The following is a 19,042-nucleotide window of genomic DNA, read 5'->3' as shown; positions in this document are numbered from 1 at the left end:
ATAGAATTGCTACAGTACCTTTAAATGTGCTAAATAGTGAAATGACCAAGAGGACTGAGGCTCTGCTGACTACAGCTCTGACAAGGAAAGTGGACGTGAACAAACCATGTCAGCAAAAAAATAGTCAATTTATGTAATTTCACGTATACAGTCTAAAACACATTTCAAAACTCTGACAGAGCATGTGCTTCATAATTAGGGATTGAGAGATCCTCAAATGTAAAATAAAATGCATTTTCTTTTTTTTTTTGGGGGGCAAGAGTTTATTATAAAGATAATTAGTTATTCCTAAAACATTAATATTCTTTATTGATTTACAATGTTATGTGTTACATTATTGTTTTCATTCACAAATGATTCACCAAGATGTTACGATAGAAGCCAGTGCTAGTCAAATTACATTAGTTCATGTTGACACATTATTTACTCTCTAAATACACACAATACACAGAAGTGTTATCTAATTATGATGGCTGGAAATGAGCATTGTTGATACTGCTTTGAAAGTAACCAGTATGCGCATGTGGTGCTCATGAATGTTTGTCATATACTTCTTACTTAAGGTGAATGCATCTGTTTTCTTTTCTACACCAACAAAGCAGCTGAAGGCACTATCTAGAATCTATCAACAGGCGCAATGTGTTTGGCTGTGTGTGTGTGTGTGTGTGTCTATCTATCTGTTGGAGTGTGAGCGTGTCTGTATGTGTGCATGGCTACGGGTGTACGTTCATGTTGGAAAAATAAAGGATGACAGTGAGAAAAAGAGAGGGAGAGAGCAAGAGAGAGAGAGAGAGAGAGAGCAAGAGAGAGAGAGAGAGCTATAAAGGTCTTTGAGATGAGAGTGTGGCATGATTAGGAGTTGGCATGACATGCTGCCTGACAGACGGGTAGACACGTTTGAAGTTTCAAGTATGTGGCAGATTCTTTCAGACACCAAGCACGCATGCCCATATCCCCAGACGCCCACAATGTGACTTTCAGACTCGTTCTGTTTCTGCACCACCGTCTACAGCAGTATCTTTCTCTCTCTCTCTCTCACACACACACACACACACACACACACACACACACACACACACACACACACACACAGAGACATGCACTCTCACGTAGTGGCATACAGGTTATCCCATCCCAGCAGTATTTGTCACAGGAAAATTTCAGTGTACATTACACACAACAGACATATCATCATGAGTGACCAAAAGTAATTCAGCATTATCCGATGCACTGTCAGGCGAGTGTAAACTAGTGTTTCATTACGTACGAAGTGATTCCACCTGGGAACTATAGGGTTGTGATGCCTCCACGTAAGCAGCAGAGATGTCATTTCCAAACCTCCTATCGCTATCAATCAGTGGACCCTTGAGTCTTGAGCGCGTCCCCAGTCAAAGAGAGGAAGAGAGTGGGGAAGGGGGGGTTGGGGGGTGGATGGAAAGGGAGAGACTGTGTTCTTTCTGCCTGCCTGCCTTCAGCAAGCACTGTGAGAGGGGGGGGGGAACTGGGTCATGGGGTGGGGTGGGTGTTGAAGTGAGGGGTTGGGGGTAGGGTGTCGGTGGAGCTGATTCTTCTTCAGTTTGAGTCCTGCTCAGTGCCTGCTGATGAATCTACACTGCTGGCCTGTTCTTCATCTGCACAGAGGAGAGAGAGAGAGAGAAAGAGAGGAGGCCATGACAGAATAGTACAGCCCACAAGAGCAGGATAAAAAGGAGAGGAGGAAGAGAACGGTAGGAAAGAAAAGAGAGAAGAGATGAGAGAAGAGTCGTGAACAGAGGAGGAGATGAACATAAGTTAATTAAATGTTGCATAATCCATGAGCCAGCACCAGGTGCAGTAGCAGTTTCACTTCCACTGCTTTACAGTAAATACATCCTCAATATGCCATATGCCATCTGACTATAAAGCCCACTGAGTTAACTCATATGTTATAATATGTATTAAAGTAACCATGTCATTGTAGATACCATATACTTACACATACATATACCATATTACTTGTTATGCAGGTAGTGTCTACATAACAGTTTTGTATCAAAATCTTTGGTTTGGACAGAGCAGGCCCAATAATGTTAGATACATGACCATTCCAGCCTTTGTCACCTTGTATAAGGGTGAGTCACAGTGTCAATAAAGGCAGTACCCTATTTAGAAATAATATAATGGGGGGATAATGTTATAATTGCATCTGCCAAGGGAAGCTATAATGGTTATGCTAGTCTTATGACATGAAGTAGAAATATCACATGGCACACACACTCTTTACTTATTTCTGTGTATTTTTGCACTACAATAGGACTGTGCTGGAGTAGAAACATGGCACACACACTCTAATTTCTGTGTAGTTTTGCACTACAATAGGGGGTGAGCTAGAACAGTGGCTGCAGTCGCCACTCAGGAAGTCGTTTTGGATAAAAACATCATCTGCTAAATACCACCTACCTTTACTGTCTACATCTGAAAGCAGTTCTGCCATAGCATATGAGGGAGGTCTATTTCCATGTTACAAAACAACAAAGATCCAGAACATCAAATACATAGAAAAAAATCTGAACCAGTACGTTCCCTCCTCTGACACAAAAGCACAAATCATATTCAGATACTGTAGCTATTGTGCTGGTGATTGCTACATATTTTGGTTCAGGGTACAAACAAACCAAAGAATAGCACGTTGATTGTAATTGTTGCTGTGGGAATTTAACACTCTCAGTCACAAATATATATATAACAATCATTTTTCTTTCCAAGAATAACTGTAATTGTGAATGCCTCAATGTGTGTGTGTGTGTGTGTGTGTGTGTGTGTGTGTGTGTGTGTGTGCGTGCGAGTGTATGTGTGTGTGTGCGTGTGAGCATGTGTGCGTGTGCACATGTGTGCGTATGTGTGCGTGTGCATGTATGTGTGTGCGTGTGAGCATGTGTGTGTGCATGTGTGTGTGTATGTGTGTTTTTCTTCCTTGGATGTCTCTCAACCTTCCATCACAGTATCACTCCAGAGACACAGAGAAATCGACCACCAGCCCCGATGACCAACAAAAACATTAGACACACGGCCATGTCCTATTTCTTTCTATTCCACAGTTTCCATATGAATCCTCCAGCTCAACATGAAAGAATGCAGGCCTCCATGTAGGAGTGCAGGTCTCTATTTAAGAGTGCAGGTCTCCATGTAAGAGTGCGGGTCTCCATGTAAGAGTGCAGGTCTCCATGTAAGAGTTTGTAAGAGTGCGTAAGAGTGCAGGTCTCCATGTAAGAGTGCGGGTCTCCATGTAAGAGTGCGGGTCTCTATGTAAGAGTGTGTAAGAGTGCGGGTCTCCATGTAAGAGTGCGAGTCTCTATGTAAGAGTGTGTAAGAGTGCGTAAGAGTGCGGGTCTCTGTGTAAGAGTGCGGTTCTCTGTGTAAGAGTGCGGGTCTCTGTGTAAGAGTGTGTAAGAGTGCGGGTCTCCATGTAAGAGTGCAGGTCTCTATGTAAGAGTGTGTAAGAGAGTGCAGGTCTCTATGTAAGAGTGCGGGTCTCTATGTAAGAGTGTGTAAGAGTGCAGGTGTCCGTGTAAGAGTGCGTGTCTCTGTATAAGAGTGCGGGTCTCTATGTAAGAGTGCGGGTCTCCATGTAAGAGTGTGTAAGAGTGCGGGTCTCCATGCAAGAGTGTGTAAGAGTGTGGGTCTCTGTGTTAGAGTGCGTAAGAGTGCAGGTCTCCATGTAAGAGTGCGGGTCTCTGTGTAAGTAGAACGGAGAGCAGAGAGGAGCCATTATGGAGGTGTGAAGCACAGAGTGAAATGTGTGAACAGAATGGGATTATGTGGAAGAGTCTCGCTAGGCACCACAGGGGCAGAGCATCCCTGGGGAAGAGCACATTTCTATGCATTACCTCAATCATTATGAAGACGACTCATACACACACACACTCTCAATCAGACACACAGTCATTATGAAGACGACTCACACACACACACACACACTCTCAATACTTGATCTAACAGGAACTGGCTCAGACACGGGGACCCTGATGTACACACACACACACCCTCACTCAGACACACACACACACACACACACACACACACACACACACAAACACACACATGCACACACACAGACACACACACACACACCACAAACACTCACTCACATTCATAGTGGCATGTTTGGATGTGCATATAGCTATTTGTGCAAGCACGTACCAACCCGCACACACACACACACACACACACACACACACACACACACACACACACACACACACACACACACACAAAAATCACACTTGGAGAGAAAGTTACCCTGACAGGGCGGAGGGGGCTCAATCGTGCCTGTCTGTATGTCTTGTCAGCCTTAATTCTGACAGCTGTCATCTTCCAGAGGAAGCCACAGACAACTCCAACGAACCCTCAGCAAACTTTCAACACAAACTGTCATTACACACAGTCCAGTGAGCACTGAATCTGCATGAACACCTGTGGCACACACCTGGATATAAAGGTGGGGGTGGATGGTGTGTGTGTGTGTGTGTGTGTGTGTGTGTGTGTGTGTGTGTGTGTGTGTGTGTGTGTGTGTGTGTGTGTGTGTGTGTAATCCTTGTTTCTTTACAGCTCTTGTGCTATCATATGTGTGTGCATCTGCATGTCTGCATGTGTGTTTCTATGTGTGTGTGTGTCTGTGTGTGTGTGTGTGTGTGTGTGTGTGTGTGTGTGTGTGTGTGTGGTGTGTGTGTGCGTCTTTCACCTCCTATCTGCTCCTGCGCACTCTGCTCCAGAGTGGTGCTCATGTGTGTGGGTCTGTGGGATGCATCTGCGCTCCTTAAGTCCTCTGGGGGCCACCGTAGCTCCCCACTCTCCACCTCCCCCTCCGTGGGTTCCACCACGATAGACGGCAGACGTTTGGACAGCTTTGGGTATCGCTCATGACTGTCCGGGAAGATCTGGAATGTAGCAAAGAGTGGCTCATTTAATTTCAGTTCATACCATTTAATTCAGTCCAATGTTCCCATTCACTAGTTCAGTAGTTCAGTAATTCAGCTCAGTTCATACCATATAATTCAGTTCAGTTGTACCCATTTCAATTCTATTCTATTGAGCTCAGTCTAGCTCAGTTCAATTCAGCTTGGTTAAAGGAACACGCCACCCAATGTCAGTAGTAATATATGTTCTTACCTTAACTTTCACGAGTTGAGTCATACCTCTCCCGTGTCGGTACGTGCACTCAAACGCTCTGGTGCGTGGTGTGACTGTGTTAGCATGTTGCTATGCTAGCGGGCTCAGACGTAGCCAGACGTAGAAGTAATCAAAAACATCCATGTTTTCCCGACTTAAATACAGTTGCACGAGTAGTTGATAAAAATGTCTATGGTCACACAACATGAAACGTGGCGATTTTCCAAGCGAATAAACAGGAGATCTACAATGTGTGGCACAATAGCACTGGGAGTACTTCGACCTAGGGTAGTAATATTAATTAACACCTAATTGTAGATCCTATCCACCACAGAGTTTAGAATCCATGCTTGATCGACCCCTCAGTAGTGTTGTCACGATACCAAAATTATGACGATACGATACCTGCCATAAATATCACGATGCTCGATACTGAAACGATACTACGGCGAAATCCTAAGATATCTGGAAAAGAAAGGACTCATACCTCCTCCAAGTGTATTGGGTCATTTGTGTTGAATTCGGTGCACTTTTGTAGTGTGCAGGTCAATTCTGGGTTCTAAACTTCTAAACTTCCAACATAATTATTAATTTTTATAGTCAGTAAAATAGTAGGCCTACTTTGTGTGATTAAGACCTTTATTGTTTGTTATAGTTAATTTACATTGTGTTGTGTTTTGGCAAAAGTAGCTTTAAATAGCCAAACTAGGCTAGATCAAGGTCAGTGTTGAAACTACTGCATGCAAATCACTGAATGCTATGCGTAGTGTTAATTTTGTCACCTATTTTTAATTTAGCCTTAGTCTTGTGATGAAATGTCCTTTTTAATCTTTGTCATATTTAGTCATTCAAATATCATTTTTGTTAGTCAAGTTTTAGTCAACTAAAGGTCTCGTCATTTTAGTCTAGTTTTAGTCAAAAGAAAACTAAAGGTATCTTAGTCTTAGTCAGTTTTAGTCAACACATTTTAGTCTTTTTTTTTCTAACAAATTATTTCTGATTACCATTTGAGTCAAATAGTGTTTCACACATCTCAATTTTCCAACAATATTGTGTGTCCACAGGGCTACTCGTCTGTTATAATTACTCATTCTGATTTTTTGTCAGTCAGTATGTTTACATGCACAGGTAAGTCGAGCTACAGTTATAGCTCGGCTGAGATTTGACCATAGACAGTAAAAGATTTGACTGGACCACTGTCATATTCGTAGACCAGTGTTTCTCAAAGTGTGGTCCGGGGATCACTGGTGGTCCGCAAGCTATCCAAGTGGTCCGTGAGCAGACGTGGTAAAATATAATATAGATGAGTTGTTTGCAATATTGAACCAACTTGTATGTAAAAACAGTTCTGCAACACTGTTTATGTAAGATATGCCAGTTTAAATCATACAGTATGAATCCACACAATAAGCAAAGTGCAAAGTGCGTATGAACTCATTCGGAATATTTTAAAAAAAAAGTAACAGCTAGATATTGTCTTCTCATTTTGTAGACAAAAATGAAGAGAGATTTTATCTTAGTTTTTATTTCATGCAAAACATTTTAGTCTCGTCTTTTTTCGTCAACAATAATGCATCTTAAGATAGTCTTAGTCAGTGTTTCAGGACATTACTGCCGTCTCGTCATCGTCTCGTCTTAGTCATGAAAAAAAAGGATGAACATATTTCCTCTCGTCTCGTCTGACGAAATTAACACTACTATGCAGAGGGGCCTAATCTTTAGGCCATCTGATGTACAGTTTAGGCTACCCTAGGCCTTCCTGTGTTCATGGGATTTCTTTGACAGTTGCAAAGGGAAAAATGTGAGTATAGTCTTCTTTGTGCCCAGTGTACAAGTACGACGTTCCAACCACTCAGGTCTTCATCAGATAGGCCTACCATTACCTGTTGCAATATATCTGTGTGCATTCCTACATTTTGTCCATTTCTTTGATAGCATGATTTGCTACCACGTAACAATAAGCCGTTTCTAAGACGTTAGTATATTTTTTTTACACTGTAGGAATCACATACTACAACATATATTCATACCAACACGATCAAATTCGTGACTACAGAGTTTTATTTTAGCACGAGTTTCCTCCGTAAAAGAGACCTGCATTGAACTTTGAGCATACGGTTAAAATCCTTAAATTCATGGATGTGTTTTGGCTTTATTTTTTGGCAAAAAACGTTGCTCTTTACATCCGCCAGTCTTTGAGAAGACGTAAAATATCCACTGGAATTTTGTTTCTTTCTATTACACCTTCCAGGGAATCCTTGTTATGTGGCTAAGCTGCTGCCTAGCAGGTAAAACACGTTTAAATGGATATATTTATTTTTATTAGCTAGAAATGATGCCACATGTCTACATTCAATGCTATTTATGGCACTTCGAAAGTTTGTTTAGATCAAAGATTCTAGATCCAGTGATTCTGCCGTCATGGAAACGCTACGTCACACTTCGGGACTCAACACGTAGCCTATGGTGGTAATATGCTGTGGGCTTTAATTAGCGCATTTCGGGTAGCCTATCCAACATCTGGGCAATAATTATTGAACAAATTACAGTCTACATGGCATGACAAATATTACCAGTAGTACTGACCGAACATGAAATAGATTGTTTACAAGTTATGGTAATGATATTCTGGCGTGAACATTGCGCTTTCATCACGTTAGCACCCTATGATTAGACTACAGCTTGTTATGTCTCGTCAAAATGATTACCTCATTATGTCTCGTCAAAATTCATTGATGAAGGAAGGTTCGCTTTATCCCAGAGAACCATAGGCCTACTCGTTTCACTTAGGCTAGACTAAATCAGAAGAGAAGAACTTGGCACTAACCATGTAGTCGTGTTTTCTATAGCATATTCGTTAACCTGTTGTTCTTTGAACTGTTGGGATATGTCTGCGAGGTGTTTAGCCATGCGTAGCCTAGGCTACTGCTTATAAATGACTTTGAAACATATTTTACAAACAACCAGCGGATGGTGGGCAGGTGCGGTTTTGAAAATTGGTCAAAAAACGTTGGTGCTGATGGATGGCTGATGGATGATACGTTTTGCTATGCAGTTATGGTTGAAATAATAGCCCATCAGCGCATCTCTAGTGTGTGTGCCTCTCTCTCGCTCAGAGGGGAGGGGGAGACTGAGGGGTCGATCAAGCATGGATTCTAAACTCTGTGGTGGATAGGATCTACAATTAGGTGTTAATTAATATTACTACGCTAGGTCAAAGTACTCCCAGTGCTATTGCACCACACATTGTAGTTCTCCTGTTTATTCACTTGGAAAATCGCCATGTTTTATGTTGTGTGACCGTAGACATTTTTATCAACTACTCGTGCAACTGTATTTAAGTCGGGAAAACGTGGATGTTTTTGATTACTTCTACGTCTGAGCCCGCTAGCATAGCAACATGCTAACACAGTCGTGCCGTGCACCAGATCGTTTGAGTGCACGTTCCGACACGGGAGAGGTATGACTCAACTCGTGAAAGTTAAGGTAAAAACATATATTACTACTGACATTGGGTGGCGTGTTCCTCTAAACTCAACGCAGCCCAAATCAACACTGTTATAATGGCAGATACTATACTGCCCTACAAAGGCAAAAGGCAGTAACTGACCAGAGTGTCAAACTGAAAAAATGACTTTTTTGTTTTGTCTACACAAATGTATTATAGGTAGAGCAATGAAAATCTGGTGAATTGTTGCCCTGATGAAGAAATGTGTGTATATAAAAAAAACTTGTGCTCAAAGTTGACCTTTGACCCTTATTTGTCAGATACTGTACTCTGCCTTTGTATTATGTACTAAAAATAAGGAGTCGTGCAAAGGCAAAAGGCAGTAACTGACATATAATCAATATTTGCTACCAAAGGCAGAGTATGGTAACTGTACTTGCACGTCGAAGAACAAAGCCAAAGAACAGTAACTGCAGTTGTGGCTCTCTGCCATGGTTGCTTGTATGGTTTTGGGAGTTACGGTGAACACAACCCTTTATTTAAAAAAAAAAAAAAACAGTCAAATTGAGTATAGATATTTATCCGCATGATAAAGGAAGTCTTTAACATCCCAAAAATGACATTAACTCATTTTTCGACCAAAAATGCAGTTACTGCCTTTTGGCTTTGTAGGGCAGTATAATAATTATTCTATAATAATAATATAGACTTCCTTTACAATACAAAGGAGAAAAAATAGTGCAACTCTAATACAGTAAATCGGTATGATGCAGCCCACAATCAAGAGAGTGGAGTAAAATAAGAGCAATACTGTTGGACTCTGGTTCCTTGACCGGTTACAAACTGCATTGATTTTTTGGTGGTTTGAAATTGCCCATGATTAGGTTAAATTAGCCTCACTGGCTAAAATCGAGTGTTGCCATTTACAAATGAGTTGCTCAATGTGTAATTCAGCACAGAAAACTAGTAAAGTGGTGGATTAGCCGGAGGATGGAGTGATCTGGTCATTGACTGGCAGACTGATTGTTATGGATTTTCTGATTGACTAATTGATCCGCTGGCCAGAGGGGCGGAGAACTGACCTGGAAGGCGATGCCCTGTTCCCCAGCGGCTCCTTCCACACCGAAGTCCTCCCGACCGGGACCGGGTTCTCTGGTGTTTATCACGTCTGTCATGCTGTGGGGTGGGGGGACCAGAGAAAGAGATTGATTAGGAAGGCAGAGACAGAGGGAGAGAAAGACAGATTGTTTTCTTCTTCTTTATGTTCTTTTTTCCAGTTCCAGTTCTACTGTTCCTGTGAATGCTTTTGACAATATATTGTACAACCTTGTTTCCAAAAACGTTATGACTCTGTGTTAAAAAGAAAATAAAAAATCAGGTAACACACACAAAATCAAACCCTATATTTATAGCAAATAGTGCAAAGACAACATATCAATTAAATAAATGGTGATGTATGTACCAAACATTCTGTGGATAATATAAGCCAGACTCTTTGACCTAAACCTATCCAGATATGCAACCTCATGCAAAAGCTCAACCCTTGTTCAAAATGTGTTGTCTAGCGCCTGTTGTATTTTTTTCAGCTCAGACTGTACTCTCCGGAGAACATTTGGACAGATTTTGGCCTCAGGTACACCTAAAAATAATTCATTTTGACAAAGTCAAAGAACATTGCAAGTGTTCCCACATATGTGTGTGTGCATGTGTGTGTGTAAGAGAGAGTGAGAGTGTGTGTGTATGCGTGTGTGTGCATCTGTCTATTTGCATCTCTGTATTTATTTTGGGTTTCTCAGCATTTCTGTGGTGTCTGTTTGAGTTCAGAATGTGCCTCTCCTCCTGCTGCCCCAGATACTCTACCAGAGCAGGAGACGAGTATGAAGTGTGTTCATATCTCCCCACTGCTCAAATGAGCAAACGACAACATGCTCACCAAACACAGTTCAAGTCAGCCACAGCTTCGGCTTTTTGAATATTACTCTCACTTGACCTTTTCCAAAAAGGCGTGTTTAGACATAAGCCTTGATGGGATTCAAATGTTAGAAATACATGAATTGGCATTCGTGTGTTGACTTGTCTGTGGCTAACTCTCCTCGCGCTCCTGTGTGCTGCGTGTGTTTGGGAGCGGTCGACTGGGGCATGGGGTCTGTGCGTGTGTGTGAGTGAGTCATGGGTCCTTACGGCGCGGAGGGCTTTAGAGGCACGCCACCAATCCACCAGCACTTCACAATCAAATCACTCCATCCGCTTAATGAGTCTGCCATTCTCAAACACACGTTCTCTCCCTCACTCACTCAGTCTCTCTCTCCCTCTCTCTCTTCTATCTTCTGTCTCTATTCGTCACTACTCCCAGTACCTTTCTGGCTTGTTCTTCTCTCTCTCTCTCTCTCTCTTTCTCTCTCTCTTTCTCTCTCATTTGTTTTTGTTCATTTTGCTGCCTACTGTGGCTGGCAAGCGCTGACCCGCTGATTTTCACCTCCGTTCTCCAAACTTTGCTCTGGAGTCAGACAGGTTTTTGACAGGGAAATCAAGCTGCTGTTTAGGGCCCGGCTTTACAGGGCGCCCATGCAAATACCACCCACGGCATCCTGGGATGTGCCAGACCTCAGACAGCCCTTCAGTTCCTCAGAAGAGATCAGCCTCAGCCAAAAAAAACATTCAAAGGTTGCCTTCCTCATGGCCCCGGCTGCTCCAGTAATAGACCTGGCCCCTGAGGTAGAGCTGATCTAGTGAGCTTGGCCCAGATCCAGGATGACTGTGGCCCAGCACCGGCTCCTATCTGGGTTGCCTCGTCCCTGTAGGACCCCCGATCCTTTCATCTCTTACAACTCTGCCCAGAACCTAACATTGTTCAAATATTTACCAAAGCGGTCTGCGCGGACTTGAACAGGGGAAAAAAACTAATTCACAGAATCCCACTTCAGAGAGACTGAAGTTAAACCAGCTCATCTGCTCTTCAGCACAATCAAAAATACACATAGTATATGCACATATAAAAATACACAAAATATATGCACATATTAAAATACACATAGTATATGCACATATAAAAATACACAAAGTATATGCACATATTAAAATACACATAGTATATGCACATATATAAATACACATAGTATATGCACATATATAAATACACATAGTATGTACACATATAAAAATACACATATATATGCACATAAATCCATATGCACAGCATAGTAGTATAGTATGTAGAATGTAGTATAGGGTGCTGTTCGCTGTATGCAAGTGTACACATTCTTAAAATTTTGCATCCAGATAGGAATAACATAGTTTGTGCTGTTTCCAACACATTGTTTTTGTTATTTGTTAAACAATATGTGTCGAAAATAACACAACTTGCGTTGTTTTTTAACACATTTGTCGTCTTCTCAGTTTTCAGTGACAAACACAGGCATGGAGGGCAATAGGGAGCTCTGTGAAAGCACGGATAAAATTTCATGACACACCTTTTGAAATAATTTCACTGAACATTTCTCAATATCCTGCTGCTCCTATCAGAACACAGTGTACTATCATCAAGATAGTGAAGATTATACATATATAAACATATGGCTCCACACACACACCATAATACTCTGTAATATTTGGGGTTTCCATGGCAATCCTGGGTCAAAGCATTGGTGGCTTTGATTGCTTTGAGGGCTGAGGGCTGTTCTTCACAGGCAACGTTTGGTAATGGATAGTGTGTGTCTATGTGGGGCTGGCTGTGTGTGTGTGTGTATGTGGCTGTGTAGCAGTGTGTGTGTGGCTGTGCGTGTGTGTGTGTGTGTGTGTGTATGTATGTGTTTGTGTGTGTGCGTGTGTGTGTGCGTGCGTTTGTTTTGTGTGTGTGTGTGTGTGTGTCGTGCGTTTGTTTTGTGTGTGTGTGTGTGTGTAGCCGTGTCTGTGTGTGTGAGAGAGAGGGAGAGAGATTCACCACATTCACATTATGAGGCGATTAGTGTTGAAACCTCTGTCTCTCAATAGAGCTCCATGCGTCCAAGTACGACCGGCCTTCCTCTCGGCCCACACAAAAGCTCCAGGTGCTCTCCATGGGCCCTCTGGCCACTCCGACGCAACACTAACCTCCCCTTAAACACTCAGGGAGCTCTGGAGGGGGTCGAGATGCACCTTTTTCACAGTTAGTTGTGTTGCATGAGTTGATGGAACACACACACACACACACACACACACACACACACACACACACACACACACGCACGCACACGCACACGCACACACACATTAATCAATGTGCCAGTATTACTCAGCTGGCTAATTCTCAACTGTAATCCTTTTGAACAATATTTTGATATATCCTTTTGGCCATATGTATTTGTTTTTATAGTTTTAAAGATCATCTTAGGGGCTTTGGGATCATGTGCAAATATAATGTTTCTTTCCACACAAAGAGGCTTTACTGACAGCCATAACTTCCCACTCACTTCCTCCTACCATACAATCACTGGCCTACAGCCAAATGAGCCACCAATCAGATTAGAGCATGATGCTACACACATGGAGAGGTGAATTACAATCCAGCTATTGTGGTTTCATCAGAATATAAAAGCATGAATGTATAACCATGTCACAGGTGAGAAATGAAACTGGGGGGACCACCAGAGTACAGTGGTCATACAATATGGAACTGAGGTGGGAGGGTCTGTTATTGAGTGAGTAAATCACTTCCGTATTGTGTGTTGTGCAGTTTTTCCCCAATCCGCAAACATCAGACAAGTGTGAAAGTATGAATGGCGAACTTCACAGAGACTTGGTGTGGATGAACTTGACTGGCCTGTACAGAGTCCTGACCTCAGCCCTGTAGAACACCTTTGGGATGAATTAGAGCGGAGACTGAGAGCCAGGCCTTCTCATCCAACATCAGTGTGACCTCACAAATGCGCTTCTGGATGAATGGTCAAAAATTCCCATAAACACACTCCTAAACCTCGTGGAAAGCCTTTTCAGAAGAGTTAAAGTGGATAGCTGCAAAGGGTGGACTGATGTCATATGAAACTCTATTGATTAAAGTGTAATTCCAGGGGAAAATTGACCCAAGGATATCAGCACCAACAACGTAGTTAGTGAACCCGGACTTTATTACAGAAGACTAAAAGAACACTTACCAACTGTCCCCCTACCAGCTCCTCTCGAAGGAAAGTCCGTATAAGGCATTACCTACCGGCAATAAACGATCTCAGTCTTCTGTGAGATTAACAGTCTTTTGTAATAAACTCCGGATTCGTTAACTACATTGTTGGTGCTTCATTTTATGTGTAGGGACTATGAGAAAGCTCCTGACGAGGTTTGATGCTGTTTTGAACAATATTACTGGTTAAAAAATGCTATTTGGGAAGCGTTTTGCTCATGGCCCTTAGCTAATCCACTGTTTGCGATTTGGGGCTATAGTGTATACCGGAGCATGCTCTGTAGTTGTTGATCAACAAAAAAATACTGTCTCCACGGCCTATTTGATGTGTTTTAAAGCAGAAAAACACCCTTGGGTCAATTTTCGCTGGAATTACACTTTAAGAATGGGACGTCACTTAATTTCATATGCGAGTCAAGGCAGGTGACCCAATACTTTTGGCATTATAGTGTACACACTCACACAGACACAGACACACACACACACACACATATGCGCGCCAGCACATGACACACTTCACCCCGTGCATACACAAAATGCCACTGAGCATGACCACATAGAGCCAGCCGGCTGCCAGGGGAGAGGTGTGGCTCTGGAAGATAGGAAGTGATGGAATCATACAGGTGTGTCTCACCACAGGCTTGTGCAAAACAAACTCCAGAGGACATGAACTTCTGTTACTGATGCTACATGCCCAGCCTGACCCAAGAACAGCCATGCCATGCTATATATTTTCCGCATCACATGGCAACTGTGAACTATTACAAATTGGCATCAGGTTTGCAATAAAACTGAAACTTCTTTTTACCCCTTTCTTTTCTTATATTTGTATTTATTTGTTTTATCTCTAACTCACTAAGCCTCTGTGTAATACTGGGTTACTGTGGAAAGACATTACTATGTTGAACTCACTGGAAACAGTTTCCCTACAATAAAGTACTTTGTATAACTAAAAATACCAAGTAACTAGAACCTCCAAGTGATTTGTCTCGTTAGTTAAACGCTACTCATGTTACGTTGAACATGGAGTATGGTGCTAGATGATGCAAATGTACTCTTCCCTATCCTTCTGTACCTCTGAGAAGAGATTTGGAGACCGTATTGAATGACTGAATGTTTATACGTCCCCCTGTGAAGTACAGTGTGACAGGTAATTTCTCTCTCAGAATTGTGTCTAGAATATGCCCCTTAGATAAACTGGGTAAAGACACTGACACGCCAGGGCTATTCAACTTCATTACCAAGTGGGCCAGACAGGACAACCACTGGGTCTTTGCGGGCCACCCAAAATATGGCGTTGCTAAAATGACTATTGTGGCTATATATATATATACGCGAAGGTAAATGCAAAATCGGCTATAAAACATCACGCATAGAGAGATCATTCGCCGAAGTTTTTCTACCACCTACACAACGAACTTCACTTTTTTTCAAGACTATAATCTATTTTTCAAAACAACAACAGGTAGAATATGACTTTGATATCTAAGATCAAACTATTGAGTCCAATCAAAAAGCACGACTTATCTTAATGACAGCGAACGGGTGGTTTCATCCAGAAGCAAGGAAGCTTACCTTGTATTATTTCTTCGCTCGCAAATCCCCACACTTATTTGAATTTACAAACAACCAGTGTGCATAAATGTCGTTCGTCTAGAGTTCCGGAGTAATCTTTGTCGACACCTTCGAGTCAGTGCGCGTTGGTACTGGTTAGTTTCCCTTTACGCACGGAGAGATACTGTCTGCATGCTTTGATCGGTTGAGCGCGTTTGATATTACGCCGAGTGTTACGTCAACGTGATGAAGAATTGAGTGGATTAATATTCATTCTCCTCAGTATCAGAAGTAATTAACCAAAACACCTATAAATGACCAATAACTGAATGACTGTTCAATGAGCTGATATGTCAGTAGGTCTGTTGCAAGCTTTATTTGTGTAGGCTAATATATTTGTGTTATAACTGTTTATCATAACCTTTCGCTATTTCAGTTTGCTGTCAAAATACATCCCTGGTGGATATATACCTATTTATCCTTTCATTCAAATGGTGTTTCCCTTTTACATAATATAAATTCCCCAAACCTTCCTAACAATGTATTTAAATACTACTGTTCCTGTTTGGTGTCAGCAACCTTAACAAAACAATGCATAGGCTACTTCCTTTTGCCATTCCTCATAGAAACGCTCTTTGTAATGGGCATTGTGGTTGTCATACTTGTCATGCACTTTTAATCCAATGCATTGTTAGAAACCCCTAACCATGAGATATTGTGTTGACTGATTTCGTTTTCAATAAGAAATAAAGTACAGTCAGTGACAGAGAATGATAGATTTCCGTCTCTGAAATCACTGGTGTAAACCTGTTAGACATTTTACGGGTTTATATGATCTGCGGGGTACTTGCGGAGGTGCGGAACATAAGGGGAGGGGGTCATTCACTCTTTTTCTCGGATAATCAGCTGATGTCCACAATGGCTTATTGAGGAGTCGATCAAGTAGGAGACATCCGAGACATCGCCAAATGGTGCGACCTCCTTTGATATAAATTCCAAAGGTGGTGTGACTTTTTTTGTAAACAATCAATGAAGCCTTTTTCTGAAGTTCATAATTATTCATAGCCCCCATTTTCTTAATCATGCAAAGACCAGATTAAACTCTTGTCACACTCTACTACGGCAGAGTCTCCAACTGAGGTGCAATTCCACATCTGTAACCTCGATGTCTAAGTTCATCTGTCTTCTGTCGCCCTCTACCGGTTTTGTCGAACATCGCAGGGTATTTTATACAATTTCATAATTGTTCAATCAAATCTAGCTATGGACTGGAAGGAAAATCAATTGTAGTCTGGAACATGAGAAAGAAAGAAAGAAAGAAAGAAAGAAAGAAAGAAAAAACACTGTGGTTGCAAAACAACACATCTAACCAGCAAATATTGTAATTATTGTGCAAAACTCTTCAAACTCTTGTGCATTAACAAAATGTATAATGTTTCAGTTTATCCTATGAAGTTAAGTTGTGGGTTTTTTGCTGACATCGCCTGAAATAGCAGCTTGATTCACACTTGATAAAATGTAAAACAGCACTTATAACCCAAGTATTTAGAATACAGTACTTAGATGGAGTAATGTAACGGAATACGTTACAAATTACATTTTAGGGCATGTATTCTGTATTCTGTAACTGATTACATTTTAAAAGCATTCTTCCCAACACTGCACACTTACAGTATAAATGAAAAAATACTTTAGGCTTTTGCTTCCTCTGTGTGGAAGTCATATCAGTTTGTAATTTTATCAAACATGCATTACTGTAAACATGCATACTCAAAATCAAAACAAAAGCACAACAGAAGAAAACAAAATAATTTTAGCTCAAAAATAAAGCTAGAGCCCTTCCAGGTCTGGTTGTCTGGCTGATTAATGTTGTCTTGTTCTATAGGAATAACCTGGTCCTCTTCCCTCTCCTTCTCCTTATTGTACTTAGAGTGTTCTTCTCCTAGTCCTAGAATTGTCGCGTGGCTTAACGCGCTCGGCCGGAGTTCGCATCCCATCTCTTTAGGGGCTGCCATGGCCTACGGTTAGCACTTCGGACCTGTAACCGGAGGGTTGCCGGTTCGAACCACGACCAGTAGGCACGGCTGAAGTGCCCTTGAGCAAGGCACCTAACCCCTCACTGCTCCCCGAGCGCCGCTGTTGATGCAGGCAGCTCACTGCGCCGGGATTAGTGTGTGCTTCACCTCACTGTGTGCTGTGTGTGTTTCACTAATTCACGGATTGGGATAAATGCAGACCAAATTTCCCTCACGGGATCAAAAGAGTATATATACTTATATACTTAGTCCTCCTCCTTCTCATCCTCATCCAGTTGTTTTTTACCTGTTTTTTTCCACAATTCGGCTCATGGTGTCAAGACTCTGAACACAAGCCACATAAGACAGAACACTTGGAAATAAATCATCTTTGTCAAAGTAAAACTCCGCACTCTAAACTATCCATTTTCAAAATGTAATTATTGCGACAAAATGATAGACACATGCTCCATTTTAATTAGTCTTTCAAATCAGCAGCAACACACTGATGTGCTTTATACAAAAACCCTCTGGTCTTTACTGTGCTAGTACTGTGCTACATGTAGTCATTGCCACTTATTTAGACAGTCCTCTGTGGCTGTAAAACTCAAAAATACAATTTCTGCAGTAATTAGCTTACAGTTTCTTTTCAACAGCAAGAGGTTTTACAACAAAAAACAACAACAAGAATATATATTGTAAACAAGACACAAATTAAGCAAAAGTACTTTTTACAATTGGTTCACAAAATCCCTTTCTCAAACTACAGTCACAAAACCTTCTTACAAAACTGAACGATCACCTCAAAACCAGTTGTACCTGTGCTCAAAATCAAACAATGTCTTCAGATCATTCACACAGCAGTCAAAATGAAAACACTACTAAGCAGTCAGTAGTACACACACTACATCAAATAAATGGATAACACAGTGTTCAGGGCACATACCTCCAGTGGATTCAGCATTTACTGTACATCTGCTAAAAATAAAGTATTGTAAAAGGTAATGGAAAAGAACATTTTCAGTACTGTATATGAGAAGAACATTACCGTCTACAGCCTACAATGCACATGTACTCGAAATGCCTCACTGAGTTTCTGTCCATTGCTGATAAGAACCTGCACTGTTCAGCAACCTGTTTGCACTCTGACCTAGCTTATATTGGTTGTGTCACATCATTTGAAACGAGTGTGATCAATTTTTTCAACTGCTTACACATAATCTTCGCATGTTTTTAATTAAAACAATTTTTGCAAAAACAAAAACACCACACACAACCCTCTACCTAACACACAAAAAAATACTTTTTCAAACAAAACCTGTCAAAATACCACACTTATTCACCACCTATTCTCACTCATTACTCACTCTTTACATATTAGTGCAAACACATTACTTTACTGAACATCATCCAATCATTGCTTTAGTATAGTATATAAATACACACCCAACTGCTCCCCCTACCAACACACAAGCACGCATGCACGCACGCACACACGCACACAGATGCAGTATCTTTTTTTCTTGTTGGAAAAATCCACTTTTTCCAAAGTGTGTTCGGTTTCTGTCCAACTACATGTGGTGCTTGTTGTATTTCACATTGTTTTTGTTTTCTTGTGTTTCACAACAGCACATTTTTTGAAAAAATCACAGTGTGATCACATGATGTATTCAAAATGCCATATTAAGACAAAAGTGTGAGCAATAGTTGGATTTGTGTGTAAAG

General features: G+C 41.4%; 1 protein-coding gene across 1 annotated transcript; it reads right to left on the bottom strand.

Moving 5' to 3' along the window:
- Positions 1 to 233: 233 nt before the first annotated feature.
- LOC125312318 (protein LBH-like) lies at positions 234 to 15,500 on the bottom strand. The gene is made up of 4 exons (XM_048270787.1): positions 15,324 to 15,500; positions 9,679 to 9,772; positions 4,721 to 4,916; positions 234 to 1,631 (listed from the first exon to the last, which is right to left on the bottom strand). Exons 2-4 carry the CDS (start codon positions 9,769 to 9,771, stop codon positions 1,573 to 1,575), a joined length of 348 nt encoding a protein of 115 aa, XP_048126744.1. The 5' UTR covers position 9,772; positions 15,324 to 15,500; the 3' UTR covers positions 234 to 1,572.
- Between the last annotated feature and the right edge of the window lie 3,542 nt (positions 15,501 to 19,042).

The sequence above is a fragment of the Alosa alosa genome, chromosome 19, assembly GCF_017589495.1.
Source record: "Alosa alosa isolate M-15738 ecotype Scorff River chromosome 19, AALO_Geno_1.1, whole genome shotgun sequence".
Classification (NCBI taxonomy): Eukaryota; Metazoa; Chordata; class Actinopteri; order Clupeiformes; family Clupeidae; genus Alosa; species Alosa alosa.
This window is presented reverse-complemented; position numbering and strand designations above follow the sequence as displayed.